Below are 21,489 nucleotides of genomic sequence, written 5' to 3'. Positions count from 1 at the left end.
GACGTTTATTAAGTCTAAGATCTACAGATGAAAGTCTACTCTGGAGTCAAATTAAGGGTATCGTTTGCCGATGCTCGGCGCTTGGAAAGCAATGGCTATGCAATTTTTGTCTCTTTCCAGACAGGCGATTTTAAACAGATCCGGCAACGGTGCCCTCCTCGGCACGCTTCTCCTCGTTGTGTCCATGGACGGGGATGGGGCTGGTGGCACTGTGAAAGTCAGTAGGGATTCATGAGAAAACAGTGGATAGCAAACTTACAGGTCATCCTCTCCGGAAAGCTCCTCAAGAGTCTTGCGAGCAGTCTCGGGAATCAACCAAGAGGTGCAGAAACCGAGAAGCATGAACAGAGCAAAGATCTGCATGATGTGGTTCAACCACGGGGTGCTCCATCTCGGGTCAGTCTTCGCGAGCGTCGAGTTGGCGCCGATGGTGCGAAGAGGGCCGAAGACGACCTGAGCAATGATGGCACCGATCTTTCCGGAAGCAGCAGAGATACCGTGGGAGGTAGAGCGATAGCGAGTGGGGAAGCACTCTCCGGGAACGATGAAGGTCGTGGAGTTGGGGCCGGCGTTGAAGAAGAACTGAGCCAGGGTGTACAGGGCCATCAGAGCACCACCGGAAAGGTTCCAGAAGTCAAATCCGATAACGCAGAAGAGGAGCGTCTGTTTCTCTCGTTAGAAAAGCGGGGTGGTAAGAGTTTCAGACTTGACTTACAAGAGCAAAGAAACCGAACAGCTGGATGGGCTTGCGGCCGATCGTGTCGATCAAGGCAGCGGAAACCCAGTATCCAGGAACAGCTCCGGCCAGAACCAAGATGAGGTTGCCAACAGCGGTACGGTAGAACGAGTGGTACATGTCCGCGCCGCCGGCTAAAGCCATCGTCAGCTCAAAATCACCTAAACCCCAAGACCATTTGAGACTTACACCATCCGATAGCGTTGAGAATGATGGCATTGTTCAAGCCAAGGCCGTAAAATGCGACGTCAAGCATGAACTAAAACAAGTTAGTTTCGTGTTATGGTGATGAGAAGACGTTTTGGGATGTGATGAGGGTGACGGTTGAGTTGGGAACCAACAACCCAACACCAACGCCACTTCTTTTACACCACCAAAACATCTGAAATGAGAGCTGAACATACCCAGGAACCAGCAGTACCAAGAAGAACCTTTCCGTTCTTCCAGTGGCTGTAGTGACGGAAGAAGTCAGACCACGAGGCCTTAGGGACCTCAAGCTCCTGCTTGGCCTGCGCACGAGCAGCGACGCGGGCAGCCTCGTCAACTTCGGCCTCACCCCACTTTCCTTGCTTGTAGTAGTCGACGTCACCCTCGGCCTTCTGAACATCGTTGTCGACATCGAAAGTATAACGAGGCGTCTCGGGAATGGTGAGGCGGAAGTAGAGAGCCAGGCAGCCGGGAACAGCGCCAAAGCCAATCTGAAAAATGTTAGCTGCTAATTCTTTACATCTTCATGGTTGATTTAGTTTGTTTTAGAGTTGCTACGCAAAGCCCGGCAACAAAATGAGTCAAGAGGTGATCGGATGCAAGACACTTACCATGGTACGCCACATCTTGTCAACGGCGATCAAGCAAGGCTCAGTAGTAGCGCAAGTAGCAGCCTTGGTAGCAGTGGACAGAGAGCCCTTGAAACCAGCGGTGACGATGAGCATCATCAAGCCACCGGCAAGCTGGCCGAAACCCTGGTTGGCGAAGACGGCGTTCATCATGAATCCTCTCCACTTGGTAGTGGCGAACTCAGAAGTAATGATAGCGGAAAGGGGGTAGTCACCACCGATACCGACACCCATGATGATACGCCAGAAAACCATGAGACCGGTGATGGAGACTGAGGGAGAACCGCTGGAGAGAGCTTGGGCGATGGTCGCGAAGATGATGATGATAAGCTCAACGCCGTACATCTTCTTACGGCCGACGATGTCAGCGAGAATACCGAATCCCAGTTGTCCGACGACAGTTCCGGCACTGGTTGCAACCTTGATCGCAGTGTCGTTCTCCGCGGGGAGGGTGCCGCCGTAGTACACGATGCCCAACATGCTCGTGACGAGACCAATGGTGAAGATATCGTACTAGGTCTAAGTCAGCATTGGTTTTCTCTCACAAACAATGCAAATACATACCGAATCAGTGAAGAAACCAATACCGGCGACAATGATAGCGCGGACATGGTACCAGCCGAAGGGGGCCTTGTCGATCTCGGCGAGCGCAAGACGGCGACGCTCGTTGGCATCGGCAACGTGAGCGAAGTCGTTGTTGAAGTTGTGGAAAGCCGCATTGCCTCCGGAGGTCTTGTTGTTCTTGACCTCAGCCGAAGTCAGTTCGCTGGTGGTGACGGCGCCGTCCGCCGCGGCGTTGTTGGGTTGGATAACGCCGGCCATGATGTTGATCTCCTCTGAGCCCCGGATGAAACGATCGGCAAGGTTCGGAGAGAGAGGGTTCGGAGACTCTGGGTTACCTGCTGGGAAGGATGAGGAGCGCGAGGACAGAGAAACTCAAATGCGCAGCGGCCGGGGAGGACTTTGGCTTATATGGCTGGGCCGGGCGCGGACAAGGACTACATGCCATCTGAGCTGAAGGGTCTCGCAGCGTTGTATGCATGGAAAACGAACACCTTCAGCGGAGATGCGACGGACCAGGGAGACGAATGGACATGGTTCGAGATCAGCCTCCACCTCGGAGACTACGTCCTAGCGTGGAAGACTAGGGAGGAATTGTACCGCGTAAGGCGAGTGACAAGGGACGAAGCTGCACACGAGTATCCAACTCGTGTCCTCGACGGCCCATGTCAGACAAGAGAAAGCGAGCCCCGTTGGCGTGGGTTGGGACACAAGACGGGGGCCACGCGGGATGCTGCTTGGTAGTAGCTGGCACCAACAGATTGGAGACGCCGGTCGACGACTAACACCGTCCAGAGTCAAACAGGGATCTTTGCTGCCCACGATATGTGTGTGGAGCCGTGCTCGGCGATCGATTGGGGATAGCGTGCGTTTTTCACTTTTTTCCCAGACTTCGTCCCTCGTCTCTTCTTGGGCTGAATCTCAGACAGCGCTTCCCGACTGGCTGCCGCCATTTTCACTTTTGCCTCTGACACCGGCAACGCTGCGCTCAAACAGCAGAAACGGCCTGTTCGGGAATCATGGGAATAACTATTTCCCAGCGACGGAAGAGAGCGAAATCAACACAACTTACGCTCAGAGTTGGAGCGGCCCGCTCATGTCAAGTTGAGTTGAAGCCAATGGGGACGCTCTCAGAGACAACATGGGCTCAACATGGGATGCCGGGGTGCATGTCGCGCGCGTCGGCGACCCGCGCAGTACCGCCCTAACAATTTCCGATGTTGTATGCTGAGCCCAGGTTGTCCTGGCACAGCATCATCCTACAGGATCGAGGGCAGCACAGCCAGCACTCGGTCAAGCTTTTTGGCAAACTCGCGAATGTTCTTGGCGACGGCAGATCGGTCTTGGCTTCGATTCATCGCCCAACTGGCACCTTGGCGCTCAACCAGTTCATCCTAGATGCAGAAACACCACATCGGCTCGACTTGGCTCGTAACTACGAGACGCGGGCTCGGCGTATTGGCTTGAACGGGTCAATATCTACAATTCAAGGGAGCCTATCAGAAGAATGCAATTGCGCATACACTTTGTCGCAGGCAAATCATTGTCGCAAGTCGGGCAACGACCATGCTGGGTCCGGCCGTCCTTAACCTCTTTCATCTACCGAGCGACCAGGACAGGCGACCAAAAAGAGAGGTACAGCGGCCTGATTGACAGACATGTCCCTTCGCGCCGCAGGTACAATTCAGATGCTGTCAGGCTGGATTCTGCCGACTCTTCCGTGGGGACAGCCGGGGGAAGCTCAAGACGCTCCCGGACTGGGCGGGCCAATCACGGCGCCGAATTGGAGCACGTTGCGACGGCGCTGCTAGATCAGCAACAACGGCCGGTCTCATAGCCTCGATAACAAACAGCAACTCTTCCTCCGGTCGAAATCGACCAAATTCAAGCGCAACTCGAGGCTTCACGACGTTGAAATGTTGTTGAACGTCATTCCAGTGCGGCTCTCAAACCCTGCTGGAACTCCCGCTGGCTCCCGCTACTTGGCACTTGGCATCGCGGGCTTTTTACCACTGAAGACGCAATGATGCGATCGCCAAGAAGGAAGCCAAGCCCTGGGGTGCGCAGCCGGTGACACCCGTCTTGGAAAGTCGATATTGAAGATAACGCAGCTGTCGCGTGCCTTTTGACTCTATGCGGACTGCTCGCTCCGCTTGGTTGCACTGTAACACCCACGTGTCTTGTCAGCGCTCCCTGTTGGCAGGCCGAGTTTCTTCTGGTTTGATTAATAGTTCATGTATGACGCGCGCGTGCTGGTTACATGCGCGTCGTCTCATTCCGGCCCTCTGGAAAGGTATCCTTGCGTATAAGAGTCTTTGCGAGCTAAGGTGCCATTGACGACGATTCTATCGATCATCCGATCGGGATCAACCTGATCACCTTTCAAAGAGACTTTGACCGTCATATCGGCGTCATTCACGTCACGGAAACTCACATGAAGAGACTTTCCGCCGTCGGCAACGGCGACATTTTGCAGCCATCGCCACACACATCTCATGATGTCTGAGGGCTCCCACCAACTCATGTCAGATTGTTAAAGCGTTACCAACACTGAATCCACCAAAAGACCCCTCTCGACATCCCGTGGCCGTCACCCAACGAAAGCCCCCGGCCGCAGTAGTTCCAAAATAAGTCTGCCTCCAGAACCTCGGACTAAACAGGGGTCCAGTTCCAAAGGACCTCCATCTGGGGTGGAATCCAGAACGGGGCTCCATTTGCCCCAGCTGGGCCAATTGAACCCCAGGTTCCGCACACGTGGGTGGAACCATTGGTTCCTCAACTCTTGAACGTGTATATCAACCTCCCGTTGCGCTCTTGGCATTCGATTCTTTTGGCGCTATTCTTACGACGACAAGAGTCAGACTCCGTCTCCTAGGAAAGGAAAGTCGCGGCGGCGTGCGCCGGACAACACGGCCGCGTTGTTGACTTGCCGATTCGGGGGTGTGCTCCGGCCGATAAGACAATACTTGGATTTGGCAGTCAGCTTGCATGTGGTAGAGGTCTCTGACTATCACTCACACAGCTGTCGAGCCCACGTGCTGGCAACTCTTACACAGCCATTTCCTACACAGGCACTGAGTATCAACCTTCAATTTCATTATCACATATTCATGCTTTCCTCCAAACATCCCGAACATCGCCAGGCCAATAGCTTCTTCGACTAGCACTCGACGCTGAGACTTCCAGACAGACGAAAATGAAAACATCGCCAAGGATGGGTTGTGCGACGTGCATGATCACTAGGCAGCAGTGGGCATCAGTCGGCCAATCATGACAGCAGCATCACAACACCTCAGAACCCCGCGTCAAGGCTCAGCATACGTCCTTCTTCATCATTGTGAATACTATTGAAACCGGCGAATCTTCCAAGCACTCTCGATGTGGCTCCTTGACACCCAAACACTCAAATTGCAGGAAATCGTCGATCCATCAACCGTCAACTATGCGATTCTCTCGCACACGTGGGAGCACGATGAAGTGTCATTCCAAGACATTTCCGACCTCGACACGGCTCGCAAGAAGGCCGGCTTCTCCAAAATCTCAAAGACCTGCGAATTAGCCCGTCAAAGGAGCATACCATATGCTTGGGTTGATACTTGCTGCATCGACAAGTCAAGTAGTGCTGAACTGAGCGAAGCCATCAACTCCATGTTCCAATGGTACAAGCTTTCCGCCGTATGCTTTGTGTACCTGTCGGATTTCACATTTGACGTTCCGTTTTCCTCCTTCACTACGTACACTGTGGAAGAGAAGGCGCTCAACAGTTCCAGGTGGTTCACTCGTGGCTGGACTTTGCAGGAGTTGATCGCCCCCAGCTCTGTTACATTTTACAACACACGGTGGAAAGCGTTGGCAACCAAGAATGAGCTTGCTGAAAAGCTGGAGCGCATTACGAGCATTCCCCATGCCGTATTGGAGTCTAGACAATTACTACGTACGGTTCCGGTCGCAGTGAAAATGTCGTGGGCAGCTCATCGGAAGACGAAACGAATCGAAGATCAAGCTTACTCTTTGCTTGGAATCTTCGACATCAATATGCCCATGTTGTATGGGGAGGGCTCCAGGGCGTTCCGTCGGCTCCAGGAGGAGATTGCAAGAGAGACCAACGATCTCTCTTTATTTGCATGGCAAGCAAAAGAGAGAGGCCCTGATGGCTCACTTATAGCTTCTCGCAAGCCAGAGTTTCGAGGAATCCTGTCCCGTTCACCAGAAGAGTTCGTTGATGGCCCGAAACTGCATCGAAATACGAATGATGAGGACGTATGCGACTTTTCGCTTGCGAACAAGGGTGTTCGAATTGACACGACGTTTCGGAAAGGAAAGAACGGCATCTATGTCATGAACTTGGGACTCTCAGACTCAGAAACTGGTGCAGACGTTTGTATTTCACTCGTACGCACGGCTGATGGGTTTGTTCGTTCCCATCCATGGTCCCTATTCTGCGATATCGATGATGCATTCCCCAAGAACCAGGCTTTTACGGCTTACGTCAGGAAAGACGTAGACCTTGATGAAGAATCATGGATCAAGAGGAGATTGCACAGATCCTTCCACATCAACATCACTCTTCCACCATCTTTAGAGGTTGATTTCATCAATCCACACCCGAGGCAATTTTGGGATGACTTCTTCAGCACCTTTGTAAGACCAAACCCATCCGAAAGCTTCGGGGCTTCCATTGATATCGGCATTAAAGGGGTCGATAGCGGCCCAGATGTGAGGTATCCCATGCGCATCACCTTGGCATGGTCGAAATTGACCAACAGAGTTCACGCGGTCATCCACAGTACGGAGCATCCCATAGAAGATGAATCGCAGGGGCAGAAGTTCAGAACCCCTGGTCGTCGTATGGTCTTGGGTAGGCTCCGTGACGAGATTCCTTCGTTCAAAAAGGACGACAGCTTCGGCAAGCCCACCACCAGCATAGAGGACCGAGTAAAGTCGATGTCTGAACATACTAGATCTCACTTCGAGAAGGTGTACTTTGTCGATGAGGAAAGCAACGAGCAGCTCCAAGACTCTAAGGCCAAACTCGCCCGAGTAACAACGTTCGAAATCAGCCTCGAGACATGCAGTGACTTTCTCTTCACTGAGTACTACATTTTAGTAACTGGGCAAGTTCGCGTGATGGATCTCGCAACCGTTCTCGGAACTGACCAGTTTCGAAACCTCTTGGCTCTTGGTGTCTAGGATTGGGACCCCTATCTATTGGGTCTTCACTACCACTCTGACTTCTCTGGGGATTCAGCGTTTGAAGCGTCGGCGGTAGGCTCCCCGTCATCGCCGACGGCTGAGGGGCTTTCTGCTGAATGTTCGCTTACGACCCCATAGATCCAATAGCGAATAGGTTTCAAATCTTCTCATATCTACCTATCTATGTTACAAGTCAGAATCTGTGATGAATGAAATCTCGATGTCGGAGATATCGAGAAAAGGTGTGCGGACTAAACCTTGCACTAGTTCAGCTGGACTCTTGAACCGAAGACTCGTCACCCACATTGTCCCAGAACATATAGTGGCCAAAAAATATTTAAGTACAATGTTACCCCCCGTGAAAATCTTTCCTTGCTCATTCAACGACAGTTGACTTACTTGATCCTTTTCAAAGACCGCCTTGGCTAACATTGCAATCAAATGGGTCCTGGACATCTTGAGAGCCTCCTAGGCAGGCTCGAGATGTAACAGTGCTCATGCCTGTAACTCGATAACATGAATCACAGGATATCCAAGTTTCAAGTCTGGATTTCTTTCCTCCGTATCGATTTGTGTTGAATACCTCCATTGGTCAAGCTGTGCCCTCTGTCGTTTTGAAGCAACTCTAGACTGAGAAGGATGTCATAGTTAAGGTGCATCTACGTTGTCTAGTGGGCGAGCTGCAGCAACTCAAAGGAAGGTGATGAGCGTATCATTGACGCAAGTGTTCAGATGTTCTGCTCGTCTAGTAGCAACACGGCAATATGAACATCACCTCGACACGCTGCGGGGGTGTCAGGATATTACCAGGCTTTGCGTGATATCAATAGCAGGGCATATTGGGATATCGCCATAACCAGCAATTTCAGAGACCGAACAACTTGATGTTAAATTTCGTTCAAGGTCACTACAATTACGGGCCTAGTGTGCGTTGTCCCCAAAAATCATGAGTATGCTGTCCGTCTTTGATTGAAATCTGCGTGAGATAGCTGAACAATATGCCAACGGGCGTCAAGGACAATGTCTTGGGAACACCTAGATCACTGCCTGCAGGTCCAATCCTCTCTTTGCGTTGGGTCCCAAGTCTTTTGCGTCTGGACGAGCCCATACTAATATTGGTATGCCAAGTGAAGAATCATTGAGAACCCATCTCATGCGGAATCATTGGGAATTGCGAGACTACTGTAATCCGAATGGATAGTTCTGGTTAAACTAGCGAAGACTTGAAGTACTTATTCTTCCTGCCATCGTGCGTGTTATCCTTGTCATCACCTATGAAACTTGGTCAAAGTCATCGTTAATATTTGCCAGGATAGCAAAGCTCCGTCGAAATCAAGTTTGGACGAGGCTCGAATCAACTTCCAGGCTCTTGGACTGTACACAGAACGTCGGAGCGACGTTTACGGACAAATATCAACAGACCGCCACGCCCAGGGAGTCAAATCCCCCAACAGAGACCTCATATCACTTGCGTCGGTCCATGGTCACCAAACGAGATATGAGAAAACTCCGTGACGCGATTGACAGTCAGAAGCAACTTCCAAGTCGCACATCGGGTCTGTACAACATTCCGGAGGGAACCAGGTGCGTACACATCGACGGGGGACAGTTTCTTGGACGGCCTGGGGATCGGAATGCTGCGAGACAAGTAGCAAAGTAAGTAGCAGAGGAAGCCTCCGACCGCTTCCGCTCTCACCTTTAGCTTGCGTCTCATCTCTCACCTTCCACTTCGCCTACGAGAATCATCATGTCTTGACCTGAATCCCAACCCCGAGAACGTACCGTTTCGAAAGCCGATGCTTTCCGATCCTGTCTCTCTTTCACACTCAAATCCGACTACACAACAAGAAGAAACAACAGCACGCAGTTTCATCCGCATTCAAGTCTCCAGTGGGAAACCAGCCACAGTCTCTGATGTCTGAGACGCAAAGAATTACTAGGCAAGCCGTCCGTATAACTCAACTCGACATTGAACTGTCACTGTCCCAAAAGACGAGTCTGTCTCGGCCTGTCGGCTTGTAGAACAGCCTCATCTCCTCCGTATGTCCACGAAACCAAATCTTTCACCGGGCTGGATTACTACGGGGCCGATGTCGACGAAGGTCAGATCATGCTCAACGGCGCTGTTATCCCTGCGTCGAAGTCGCGGGAGACGGTTCTACAAAAAGAAAAAAAGAAAAAAGCAAAGAAGTGTCAGAAAAAAGGAAAGAAAAAAATAACACTAAATCAACGCCTCGGCGGCCGCCGCCGCACACGCAGCAGAAACCTGTCGTCCCACCAGCAAACCCCATGTTGCCGATCGCAGTCCGGGGGTACGTCTGCGTCTGCCACACAAAACAAGCACCCATCGACCATCGTCATTTCGCAAAACGCTTCGCTATCTGCGACGGTCTCTGCTCTCTCCCCCTCACTTCCCCACCAACGTCCATTTTGAGTCTCGGAGGCTAGAGGGGGCCTTGCCGTGTAGAATACGACCTCCGGGCGGGCTGCAACGACACAAAAATGGCGACGTGCCGATGAGGCGCCCGGCGGTGAAGAAGGGGAAGGGGGATCTACAGTCTACAGCGCCCGCTCCCCGCCTCCCATTTTACGAGCAATCCCATTTAGGGGATTACGGAGAAAACAAAAAGGCATTTGGGCCGGGGCCCTTCTTGGGGGCCATATCGCGGATGAAGAGGTAGGCTTCTGGAGACGAACACAGACGAAGTGACAAATCGCCAAGGCGAGACATCTTGTCCTCTGTCCCCTCTCACGAACGGTACTCATTGGCGAGCCGGTGCATTGGGAACCAAATGCGGAGATTAAAACACATCCTGCAGAGTCTCTCTCCAGGGGAACACGGGAAGTGACAGCTGTCGACGAAGTTTTTGACGTCGGATGACTGCAGACGTGTGCGACTTGTGGCTGCTGTTTCTGTGCTGCGAAAGGAGCGGATATGCCGTGTCAGCCGGCCAGGCAATGTCTGAAACATAGCGATGGCCCTGTCCGACGCGGGAAACAGAACAGTTCGTTTCGTCGTCTGTGGTTGGGGAAGGATTGGGCATCACAAGCGATGCGCCTCTGGGCCGTTGGTGCAGCCGAGGGGACGAGGATGAGGCGCCTCACACATCATAGACTTGCAGGTAGGCACTGCGATGCTAGGGTGCCATTCTCAGATACAAACGAGGCAGTTCGAACGCGACTTTACCGAGTCTTGCGAGACAAACGAGGACAGATCGCGAGCACCATACGAGCGACAACATCGCAGCCTTACTAGTGATGTCCAGCGCCAACGTGACGTGGTGTTGAACGAACCCCGGCGATGTCCGGAGCAACCGCTGCGGTCTGGCGGACACACGGGCCCTCACCTGAGTAGTCCTGATGGCGAATTGCTGCGTTTCATTCCGACGATTCCGTGGGTCCTTCGCCCGATGGGGGAGAATCGAAATCTTCAGGCGGCGTCCATTTCGTCCAGCATCACGCGGATGAAATCTCGATCTTACGTTTAATTGTGCCCTGCAGTGCTTTGATGCTGTCATCGCCGCTCTCAGCCATCGCACAGACAGCATCGCGGGTGCAAGATCTGGATGAGCACGGCCAGGGCTGTTAAATTGGCCATTTGACGTTGAGGAAACGCGTTTCTCAAGGCGTCTAATGGCAGCAGACGCGTCGGGGATTTGGTTACTCCTCGGGCCCGTACGAGAAACAGGAAGCTGGTGCTGCTGTATTTAGCTACAACCAGACCGTTGACGATGGCGGTGTTGAGGTCGAAAGTCGACAAACTCGGGCTACTGCCAATAGTCGGAATCTTGTCGCCCGCTTACCGTGTGCGAGGACCCAAACCCCTGAAATAGCTTCCTGCAGGTACGCAGATGGTTCCTGCATAGGCCCACCGGGCTATCTCACATACAGAATCGTTGCATGCGTTTCCTGCACGCCGCGCACTTTACTTGTTGCACTCTACACCACACGCGGAGGGTGACTGAGGTGGGCAGAAGAATGGCGTTGAAAGAACGGTGGAGCGCTGTTTCGATCCGTCGCCCGGCGTGTCTTACCCTCGACGCTGCTGGGACGAGCCAAGGGCTTTTTGGACAAGGTCAGGAACAAGCCGAGCTGAGGCTAGGGACCGCTGCACCTGCTAGGGGGGCGATCCTCATGAAATCGTATCCTGCCTTCCCACGTGTCGTAGGCATGGGGAAATGAAAGAGCATGGACCAGGTTGAGGCGGTGCAGGCCTCAGTCCGCCACGCGCATCGCCGGCTTCGTCTAGCTTGCTCTGTCGAAGCAGTGTTTGGGACAATGTTTGGTCTTGACAAGCTTCAAATAAAGCCACATTGTAATGGCGCTGGTGTCCGTCCCCAGAGTCATTGTCAGAAAGACAGTTGAGTGGTGGCCGAGACCCCTTTTTCTGCTGACGGCGGGCCCGCGACTCACCCCGCCGCCAGTTCGGATAATGGGGCTTGCTTTTCCAGCAGGTCAACTTGTCACCAAGACGCCACCATGATCTGGGTGACACGATGCGTATGGAGTTATCGGGGCAGGGTCGTCGTCGATGCTGACGTGCAAGCAATGCACTTAGTACGGCTGCCAGACCGGATCACACACCGTATCGGTCGCTCGCAGTTCCGGTGGGCGTTGACGGGTTTGCGATGCCAAAGCGTAGAAGCCTCGGCAGTGGGCGAGCCAGGTGATCGGGTTCCAGAAGTCTGGCTGCTAGCACCGACTTCCAGATTGTCCTGCAGGCATGATGCTTCAATGGCGGAAGTCCCTTGAAGCGTACGGGCCGCAAGGAGGGACGGTAGGAGGCTCAGCTGAGGGGAGATACGAGAAGCCGATTTGTTTGCAACACCGGACGTTGTCAAAGAGAAAGCAACCGCGGACATGATATCGGCCGCCTTGGGTCGTGTTCGCAGTCAAAACGCGGGCTCATCGAGTGTGATCGGATGTGATGGACGGCATGAGAGCTCGCGATGATGACGAGTTGTCGTGTGGCTTGGAGGATCTTGCCCTTGTCTCACAGGGTCTGTCCCACCTCCATTGTCTGCACTCAATGCCGAGAACAGGCGATGATCTCGAAGCAGGCACAGGGATGCAAACTTGAAGATACGGTGGTTCTTGGATGCAAGGGGTTCGCGACTGAGAAGGAACTGTTTTTTCTTCTTCTTTTGGAGCCGTTGGCGTCTCCTTTTCCAAGTGGAGTTGCCCGATCTAGACAAGCGCCGATACTTCACCTCGGTCCCTGTCTCTGGGGTGCGAGCGTTGAAATGTCATGAAGACGGTGAAGAGCGCACACCGAGGAAAGGGGTGTGTGAGATGTCCTTACGCAAGTCATTTGTTGCTGCCCAAGGGACCAAATTTTCTCAGCACGGGCCGCTGATGGGCGATGCTCGGTTGGAGAGCCGGATGTCGTGATGAAGGTCCTGCTTGGATGGGCACGCGACATCGCCTCGCCGCGTAACATGGACGCCGTTCAAGATGTAGCCCAGTACTAGGTAGCGAACAGCTGGCAAAATATCACTTGCTGCCAACTTGGTAATCGTGGCTTTCCTCTTCTCCCGCGACCACGAAAAGACGCCGGACTTGGGCGAGGAGTGGAAGAGAAACGGTTTCAAGCAGGTCTGCGCCTCCTAGACGCATGAACGATGGGCGTCATGCCGGTTTCTCCTGCTGTGTGGGCGGCACATTTGGAGCAGCAGGAGCGCGGCGACAACGGCAGAGGGATAGTTTAGATTGACGTCCTGGAACTGGGCCATACCGGCCCTGGCCTTGCTTTTCTGGTGGTTCATCATCCGTTCTTTTAAAAGAAAAGGAACCCAGGTGTCCGGTGTTCTGTGCGGTGGCATGGCCGGATCCTGTTAGGTCTGTGGGCAATGGTTCCATGAGGCTTCCAGAGTTCCTTGCGAGACACTATTTTAAAAACCGGTTCCCTCATGCTTCTCAAATTCAGTTTGTGGCAGGTCTCGTCGTGAAGGAAGATGCCTGGAAGGGCGAGAAGCGAGAGGCCGAAAACGAAGGGGACTGCTGCTGGTCCAGGCATTTTGGGGGACCGGCCAGGAAGAAGCATCGGCGATACGTGTTGCAGTTGCCGCCACCGACAATGCGATGGTTTGGCCGTGACACTATCAAGAGCGGCGAGTTTACTTGCCGATGGTTTGTTAGTGCGACGCAAGGTGACGTTGGTTGATGGATTTGCCTTCTGCCAGGTCTTGGGTTGGGGTTCTTCAACGTGCTCGGCGGTTAAGTAATTCGGCTGTGACGGATTCGATGCAGTCGCATGTGTTTGGCAGGCTGTGCTGGGATGTTGTCTGGTTGTGCACCCGTACCTCGTGTAGATACGTTGCGATTCCTGTTCACGGCCATATCCCTGGCCGAGTTGCTGCGCATCTGCAGTGTCCGTCTGGCCAGTGGTCGCATTATAGGCAGTTTAGACCGTATGCGCGACGCGTGATGGGCACGTAAGGAGCGCCGGTCGAGTCGGGGTGGGAGCGGGCTGGCAATGAGGCGCTCTCGGAGTGCCCGCCCGTTGGAAATAACGAGGCCGCGGTAGCCAATTTAGCTGACGAATGGCGGCTGTCTTTGATTGACTGGCGAGCACAAGTCGCAGCTAGAGGAGAGGGTAGGGCAAGCCGAGATGGATGGGCCGAATCCAAACGGATGGATTGACTTGGTCGTCGGTGGAATTTGGCTGGTCCCTGGGCTTTGGGATAGTTGTTGGCGCGGATGCTGGGCCGGGGACTTGGGAAGGCGGTAAAGAGGCGAAAAAGAATGCTGCCGCCCAAAGGAGACAAGCGGGTCGATGAGGCGGCCCCATTTTCCTCTTTTATTCGTTCGTCATTTAGTGTTTAGCGGCATGAGGGGGGAGATGTGTTTGTCGTAGATTTGAAGAGCGACAGGTGAAGAAATGCAGTATTCCTGCAATATCGCCGTGATGGCTTCAGCCGCCGCTCCTTCTCTCCTCACAAACAGCAACGGCACCTTCGGTTTGTTGGCTTGTTCCTTCCCAGCAGGTACGAAGAGCAGGAGCCGATACCTGGCAACGCGAACGGGAAACAGCAACGCGGAGGTCCCTTCTTTCCGTGGTTCTCTCCCCCCTGCCGCAGTGGTCAACAGCCAACCCAAGACGGAAGGGTGTGGGGCAGACGACCCCCTCCCTCGCCGTGCAGCTTGCGCATTAGCAGCAGGAGCGATGGAACCCCTGCAGAATTCTCAAACAGATTTCTGGCGTTGCAGCAAAGCGGGACCACTCATCGTCGTCCCATCCTTCTTCTCTTTGTGTGAAGGTGAATTTTGATTCTCTGGTCCGTCCAGCGTTACGAGCCCGCTGCCTGATGAAGGGACTGCAGGGCAGGGCAGGGCAGGGCAGGGCAGATGCGAGGTGTGGTGTTGCAGACGCCAGAGAACGAACGGCCGACCGCGACCGCGAACTGTTGTTGTCGATTGATGATTGCGACAAAAGTATTTCTAATGCTGATGTTGTGTTGTGCGTACGCAGTACGGATACCGCAGTAGAGATGGACGGCATGATGGACAGATGGCGGGCTCTGAGTCTGAGGTGCGGTTACACAGGCTGCATGCCTCTGTCAGTCAATGTCCGCTAAGACTGACATTTCGAACCACTTCGCATGCCTTTCTCAAGATTGCTTGCAAACTTACAGAATCCCATCAGCCTAGCAGTAAGCCACTACTGCTGCTGCCCAACAGCTAAGGTACTGTGCAGCACGAGCCCGGAGTCTCTCGTCCTGTCGACGTTGACAACCTAAGGCAGTCGGTGTAATTACTGCACAGGAGTCAACACTGCCTCGGCGCCGGCCTTGGTCCCCTCCTGACATCATAGTATCGATATCAACACAACCTGGGTCACATCAGTTGCCCGCTTCCCGCCATCACAACCCGTCAACCGTTGGGCACCGCCTGGGCACACTGGGCTGGCTGGGTACCTTGCCAAAGTAAAAAGATGGACTGCGTAGTAAGGTAAGGCACGGCGACAGGGCAGGCACTATCATCAGTTGCAACGGTTGACGCGCCCGCAAAGCCAACCTGGACGACAAGACTCGGCGATGCTCCATCAGGCTGCTCATCCGCGTCTTTGACTGGCTCGCCCTGGTATCTTTCCCTTCGCGGCTGGTCGGGCGGTACGTACCGCTCGCTCGTCTATTTATCTGCACTTGTCTGGCACCAAGGCAGGTTAGGTAGTTCCCTGAAGAGTGGGTCTTCATCGCCTGAAGCCAGGAACCGCTCGCCGCTCCGCATCGCGCGCACGAGGCAAGGGGCCCGTTCCCCACCCTCTTGGTCTCCTCTCGGTCTCCTAGTGTCCCCTCCTCTTTCTGGCTGCGTGCTTCCTCCCATCGCCATTGCCTTTTTTTTTCTTCCGCACACAGGCAGACACGGGGGACACAGAGAGAGAGGGACACACACACACACACCACAAAAAGTGTGTCTTCTTCAAGCGGCGGCGGTACGTATCTGATTTGCTCGTTCTCTTCCCTCGAGCGTGACCTTCTTACAGGGACTCCCAGTCCTCACAAACGCACCATCTGGGGGCACTGCCAGGGTCGAGCAGCAGTTCAGGCCCCCATCCACCCATAATCCAGCGGACCAGCCTTCACCCTCCAATAATGCCAATCCCACCATTTTGTGCAACCTTTTCCTGTCCAAGGCACAGACACAGGCACAGGCACAGGGCAGGCACCTTCTTTTGCTTTGAGGAGGTTCCTGGCGCGGTGCCTTGTGCCTGTTGTATCCGTACCGTACTGTGCCTGTCCATCCTGTCCATCATCGTCCATCCGGTCCTGACCTGACTATCCTTCCATGTGCCGAGCATGCTTGCGGCCCTTTCCTTACCTACGCAGTATCGCTCCCTTATCCCCTTTCTCCCACGTTCTCCCGTGCTCCGTACCTACCTATGTACTAAGTGCCTACCGCAGACATCACTCACTGAGGTGTACATACATACCTACGGATTCTCTGCCTGTACGGATACAGCCAGAAGTGATCCCATCCATCCCGTCCAATCTATCCATGCCTTAATATCCAGTCTGCACTGCTGCACCACTCATCGTCCCAGTGCCGCCTGTACGGACAGCGTGCTGCTGCTGCTGCTCGTCACTCTCGTCTTCCCACACGCTGCCTGCCCGTCTTGTCGTTTACACACACCTCCCACACCCCCCAGTCGCACACATCCGACCTCTCTTCCTGTCCCTCCTTTTGCACGTTCTGAACCGCCGCCCTACGCAGTCCTACTGTGACCTCGCTGTAGCACTACGAGTACAGGGTGACCTCCCCTCCTTTCCTTTTGAGCGAGGGTCCATCTGTACTTACCCCAGAGACCCCCCCTCTTCATTCCACTCACACACGCACACACACAACCACCACCACCACTACCACCACCCACCACGCTCCCTCTCTCTCTCGCTCTTCTCGCTCAAACAACTACGGCTCTCCTCCGCTCTGCTTTTTAATCCCATTCCCTCCCTTGCTTTGCGAGTCTCGCGCAAACAAGCCAGACAGTCCTGCCAGCCAGCCAACCGTCGGCATCGCGCCTCCAACACTCCCATACCGAGAACTCCCCAAACAGCACCAACACACAACGAGCACCCATCAGCAGCAGCAGCCCGATTGCCTGTCTGGATCTGGGACTTCGCCCCTCCTAGCCTCGTTTTTAATTTGATCACCGCCGCCCACACATTTGCGGCCGGCGCTTGCGAAAGCTAAAACCGCGCTCCTATTTGTCGCGCCGCCCTATCAGCACTGCCAAAAGCAATATCCATTCGGCGTCCCCCCCCGAAACGAAGCTTCCGTTCGAAACACCACCGAAAAACCAACCTCACATTCGAGAAGTCTGCCATCTTGGGCTCGCTGCCACTCAACCTTTTCTGTCTCTCGTGGCGTTCGCTGGACGACATCCCAATTTTGAAGCAACAAACTCGCCTTCAATCGAGCGACTGAACTTTTCGACACCCAATCCCATCGCGCGACCCGACTCGACTCACCTTTCGCTGTCGCCCACACCCCCCTCCATCATCTGCGCCGTGCCGTCTCCCGCTTCGCAGCCACATCGTGCGAACCGCTCTCCTTCCTCCCGCTCGCCGACTGCGTCACGACAGTCGCGCCTCAGGCCTTCAGCCTCGCTCATTCATCACTTCACGCTGGATTTCCAAAGTCTCCTGGCAACCCGTCACCACGACCCCTGCACGACACGCAAACCGACTCATCAGTGTCGGCAAGCATAACTTCATCGCAGGCTCCGAGGCTCATCGCTTCTAGGGGCTCGCTTGGGCGACCAGCCTGCTTCGCAAACCCGTCACCCTTGAGCACGAGCAAATATGTCCGTCATGCTTCAAACACCTTCCCGAGCTTCGACCGCCTCCTCCTCCTCCTTCCAACCCCTCTCCCGCCAAAACACGATGTCTTCGTACGATGGATCGCGGTCCGCCCGCCAATCTAAGCGGTACTCCATGTCCGCGCTGTACATGTCCATGTCAGCAAATGAGACTGATCTCGAGATTGAGGATGACCTGGCCAAGGGTAGGAACACACAAGCGCATCGTTCTTTGAGTATCCCTCGCTAATCTCTCCTCTGCAGCCCAGAAGATCCTACGCGAACTCAAGTCCAAGATCTCGTCCCAGTCAAAGAAGAACTTCGTTCTCGAAAAAGATGTGCGATACCTCGACTCGCGAATCGCTCTTCTTATCCAGAACCGAATGGCGTTGGAAGAACAGAACGAAGTTGCGAGCCATTTGGAAGACGCCACTGAGATGCAGGAGGGCGACTTCCCCAACGACGATAAGACGCAAAAGTATGGCAACTTGATGTTCCTGCTCCAATCCGAGCCGAGACACATCGCCCACCTTTGTCGTTTGGTGTCCATGTCCGAGATCGATTCTCTGCTGCAGACCGTCATGTTCACCATTTACGGTAACCAGTACGAGAGTCGTGAGGAGCACTTGCTCTTGACCATGTTCCAGGTTTGTCACGCGTTCCGATCGCAGTTCCGTTTGCTAACCGGAGCAGTCCGTCCTTACCTACCAATTCGACAACACCCCCGAATACTCGTCGCTTCTCCGCGCCAACACCCCAGTATCGCGAATGATGACCACCTACACAAGGAGAGGACCTGGACAGAGTTTCCTCAAATCAGTGCTGGCCGATAGGATCAACAGCTTGATTGAGCTGAAGGACCTCGACTTGGAGATTAACCCGCTCAAGGTCTACGAGCGCATGTGTGAACAGATTGAGGAGGACACTGGCAGCCTTCCCGCTTCGCTGCCCAAGGGCATCACAGCTGAACAAGCTGCAGAGAACCCTCAAGTCCAGGCAATCATCGAACCGCGCCTGACGATGCTCACCGAGATTGCTAATGGCTTCTTGTCGACCATCATTGACGGGCTCGAGGAGGCACCGTACGGTATTCGGTGGATTTGCAAGCAGATCCGCAGTCTGACGAAGCGCAAGTACCCTGACGCCAACGATCAGGTCATTTGCACGCTCATCGGTGGCTTCTTCTTCCTCCGCTTCATCAACCCCGCCATTGTGACGCCCAAGTCGTACATGCTCATTGACGGCCAGCCTGCGGAGCGCCCGAGAAGAACACTAACCCTGATTGCAAAGATGCTGCAGAACCTGGCCAACAAGCCTTCGTACGCCAAGGAACCTTACATGGCCAAGTTGCAGCCCTTCATTCAAGGAAACAAGGACCGCGTCAACAAGTTCATGCTTGACCTGTGCGAGGTGCAAGACTTTTACGAAAGCTTGGAGATGGACAGATACGTGGCCCTGTCGAAGAAGGACCTTGAGCTGTCCATTACATTGAACGAAATCTACGGCATGCACGCCCTCATCGAGAAGCACCACGGCGAACTCTGCAAGGATGACAACTCGCATCTTGGTATCATCATGTCAGAGCTGGCGGCCGCACCTCCTCAGGTTCCGCGTAAGGAGAATCGCGTCATCAACCTTCCCCTCTTCAGCAGATGGGAGACGGCGATCGACGACTTGACCGCGGCGCTCGACATCACGCAAGAGGAGGTGTACTTTATGGAAGCCAAATCCGTCTTTGTGCAGATCATGCGATCCATTCCTGCCAACAGCAGCGTTGCCCGACGACCTTTGCGACTTGAGAGAATCGCGGACGCTGCGGCTACGAGCCGCAATGACGCGGTCATGGTCCGCAAAGGCATCAGGGCAATGGAATTGCTCTCTCAACTGCAGGAACTGAGAGTCATCGACAAGAGCGACCAATTCAGTTTGTTGCGTGACGAGGTTGAGCAGGAACTCCAGCACCTTGGCTCTCTCAAGGATGGTGTTATTCAGGAGACTGTCAAGCTTGAGGAAGTGTACAAGACGATTCGCGACCACAACACCTACCTCGTCGGCCAGCTGGAGACGTACAAGAGCTACCTGCACAACGTTCGCTCTCAAAGTGAGGGCACAAGGAGAAAACAGCAGAAGCAACAGGTCCTTGGCCCTTACAAATTCACCCACCAGCAGTTGGAGAAGGAGGGCGTCATCCAGAAGAGCAATGTTCCGGACAACCGCAGAGCAAACATTTACTTCAACTTCACCAGCCCCCTACCGGGAACTTTTGTCATTTCTCTGCATTACAAGGGTATGTTACAATTTGTTATGCCTTCTCAGTACTGTTGACTAACTTTACCAGGACGCAACCGTGGTCTCCTCGAGTTGGATCTTAAGTTGGATGACTTGCTCGAGATGCAAAAGGATGGACAGGATGACTTGGATCTCGAATATGTGCAATTCAACGTCACCAAGGTTCTCGCTCTGCTGAACAAGCGATTTGCGAGAAAGAAGGGGTGGTAAACGCCAGCACACGGGTCTCCCAACTCACAACTGTACAACTTTTTCTCGGAGATACCCACGACTGGCTTTTGATGGAATTAGGCGTTTCGGCATCTCTTTGGAACCTGATACCACGACGTTCTCGTCTTCGTCCCACCGCCCTCAACTTCCCAGCATTCGTATCCATCAATGCCTCTTTTACCCGCTTTCCTCATTCTACGAACGTCTCTTTGCCACGGCCGCCTTTAATTCGCTTCTCGACCATCTCGTTCAGTATCCAAACGCATCCAGGCGTACTTTCAACTCTTCACCAGAACCTATTCCACGCAGTATCAAGGTGGCATTCTCTGGACTCGGTCTGCCGTACAAGATTACCGCTTGTGCATATGGGAACATGATTTCGTCTTTCTCGGCCTCTTTCGTCGCACATCACATTGGCGAATTGGTGGCCCGGTCGGGTGGTTTTTTTCTGCGCGATATACCTGCTACGTTATTCTAATTGCCCCTGCGGCCGGAGCCAGGACGTTTACATTGTGCGTATCGTGTGTTTTGGTCTCCATTTTCCAAGTCTCTTTTTTTTGGTCCATGTCTTGATGCGCGATGACGGCGCGGGGTTGTTTCGGCTGGTCCGGCGGCTTTAGTGTATGTCCTGTCTACTTAGTTCATGTCATGAAATGATTGGGGTGTAGAAAGAGAAGGGGAAGGGTTAAGCTTGAACGAGAAGGAATGAAATGACATGGATGATTTCTCATGTCGAAACCCGAACTGTTCGCTCTCGTGATGTCTGATACGTGTCACCGAGTTGCTCGAGCCCGGTTTGGGTTTGATCCTGTTCGAGCGGTTTTTTCCCCTTGCCGCCAAAGGGACTGGCATTACAGAGCCAAAGACGAACGGATGCGCTGGTATGCCATGGTGCTTCGTGTCTCATTCCCACGGTGAGAGTTTGCGTGATGGCGTGGTTTGCGCATGTAGCCCGGAACTCTCTGCCTAGGGCACACTTTCGTCTGATGTCTTGTTCGGACAGCAGCAGTCGGAGTTGGGGGCGGATGACGTGAGAGTTTTTCTATTCTGGCCCCCGCCGCTGCCACGTTGTTCGGGTGTGAGGTGTGATGTTTCAGCTGCCTTTGTGGGCTGGATCTGCGTGTGATTGGGTGGGGATGGAAGGGCCTTGCCATGTGGGATGGATGATGATGAGTTATGGAGCACGAGGTATGTATGGTGGGGGTAGGGTTGAAGGGGCGGGGAGGGATGGATGAGTGCGGAGATTTGTGAAAGTTGCCGGCCGGTTAAATCGGAGGTTAGTGTATTCCTGGCCGGGAGGAAGACGAGGAGGAGGGGGTTTGCGATGATTATGTGGAAGGTTTGGTTGGCGTGTTACAGGTTTTAGA

General features: G+C 53.9%; 3 protein-coding genes across 3 annotated transcripts; 2 read left to right on the top strand and 1 right to left on the bottom strand.

Annotated features, from left to right (window-relative positions):
* Positions 1–130: 130 nt before the first annotated feature.
* On the bottom strand, positions 131–2,394 carry pho-5-1 (Repressible high-affinity phosphate permease; the record flags this gene model as incomplete). The annotated part of the gene is made up of 7 exons (XM_037321789.1): positions 131–209; positions 260–663; positions 716–870; positions 926–995; positions 1,141–1,434; positions 1,555–2,085; positions 2,137–2,394. The coding sequence occupies 7 exons, from the start codon at positions 2,392–2,394 to the stop codon at positions 131–133; spliced, it is 1,791 nt and encodes a 596-aa protein (XP_037178923.1).
* A 3,117-nt stretch (positions 2,395–5,511) lies between these two features.
* CGCA056_v006539 (Vegetative incompatibility protein HET-E-1) lies at positions 5,512–7,323 on the top strand (the record flags this gene model as incomplete). The annotated part of the gene is made up of 1 exon (XM_037321788.1): positions 5,512–7,323. The coding sequence occupies one exon, from the start codon at positions 5,512–5,514 to the stop codon at positions 7,321–7,323; it is 1,812 nt and encodes a 603-aa protein (XP_037179576.1).
* A 10,385-nt stretch (positions 7,324–17,708) lies between these two features.
* Positions 17,709–20,122, top strand: gap1 (GTPase-activating protein; the record flags this gene model as incomplete). The annotated part of the gene is made up of 4 exons (XM_037321787.1): positions 17,709–17,829; positions 17,888–18,270; positions 18,317–19,910; positions 19,962–20,122. The coding sequence occupies 4 exons, from the start codon at positions 17,709–17,711 to the stop codon at positions 20,120–20,122; spliced, it is 2,259 nt and encodes a 752-aa protein (XP_037179577.1).
* Between the last annotated feature and the right edge of the window lie 1,367 nt (positions 20,123–21,489).

Source organism: Colletotrichum aenigma (assembly GCF_013390185.1).
Source record: "Colletotrichum aenigma strain Cg56 chromosome Unknown KSG_Cg56_contig04, whole genome shotgun sequence".
NCBI lineage: Eukaryota > Fungi > Ascomycota > Sordariomycetes > Glomerellales > Glomerellaceae > Colletotrichum > Colletotrichum aenigma.
This window is presented reverse-complemented; position numbering and strand designations above follow the sequence as displayed.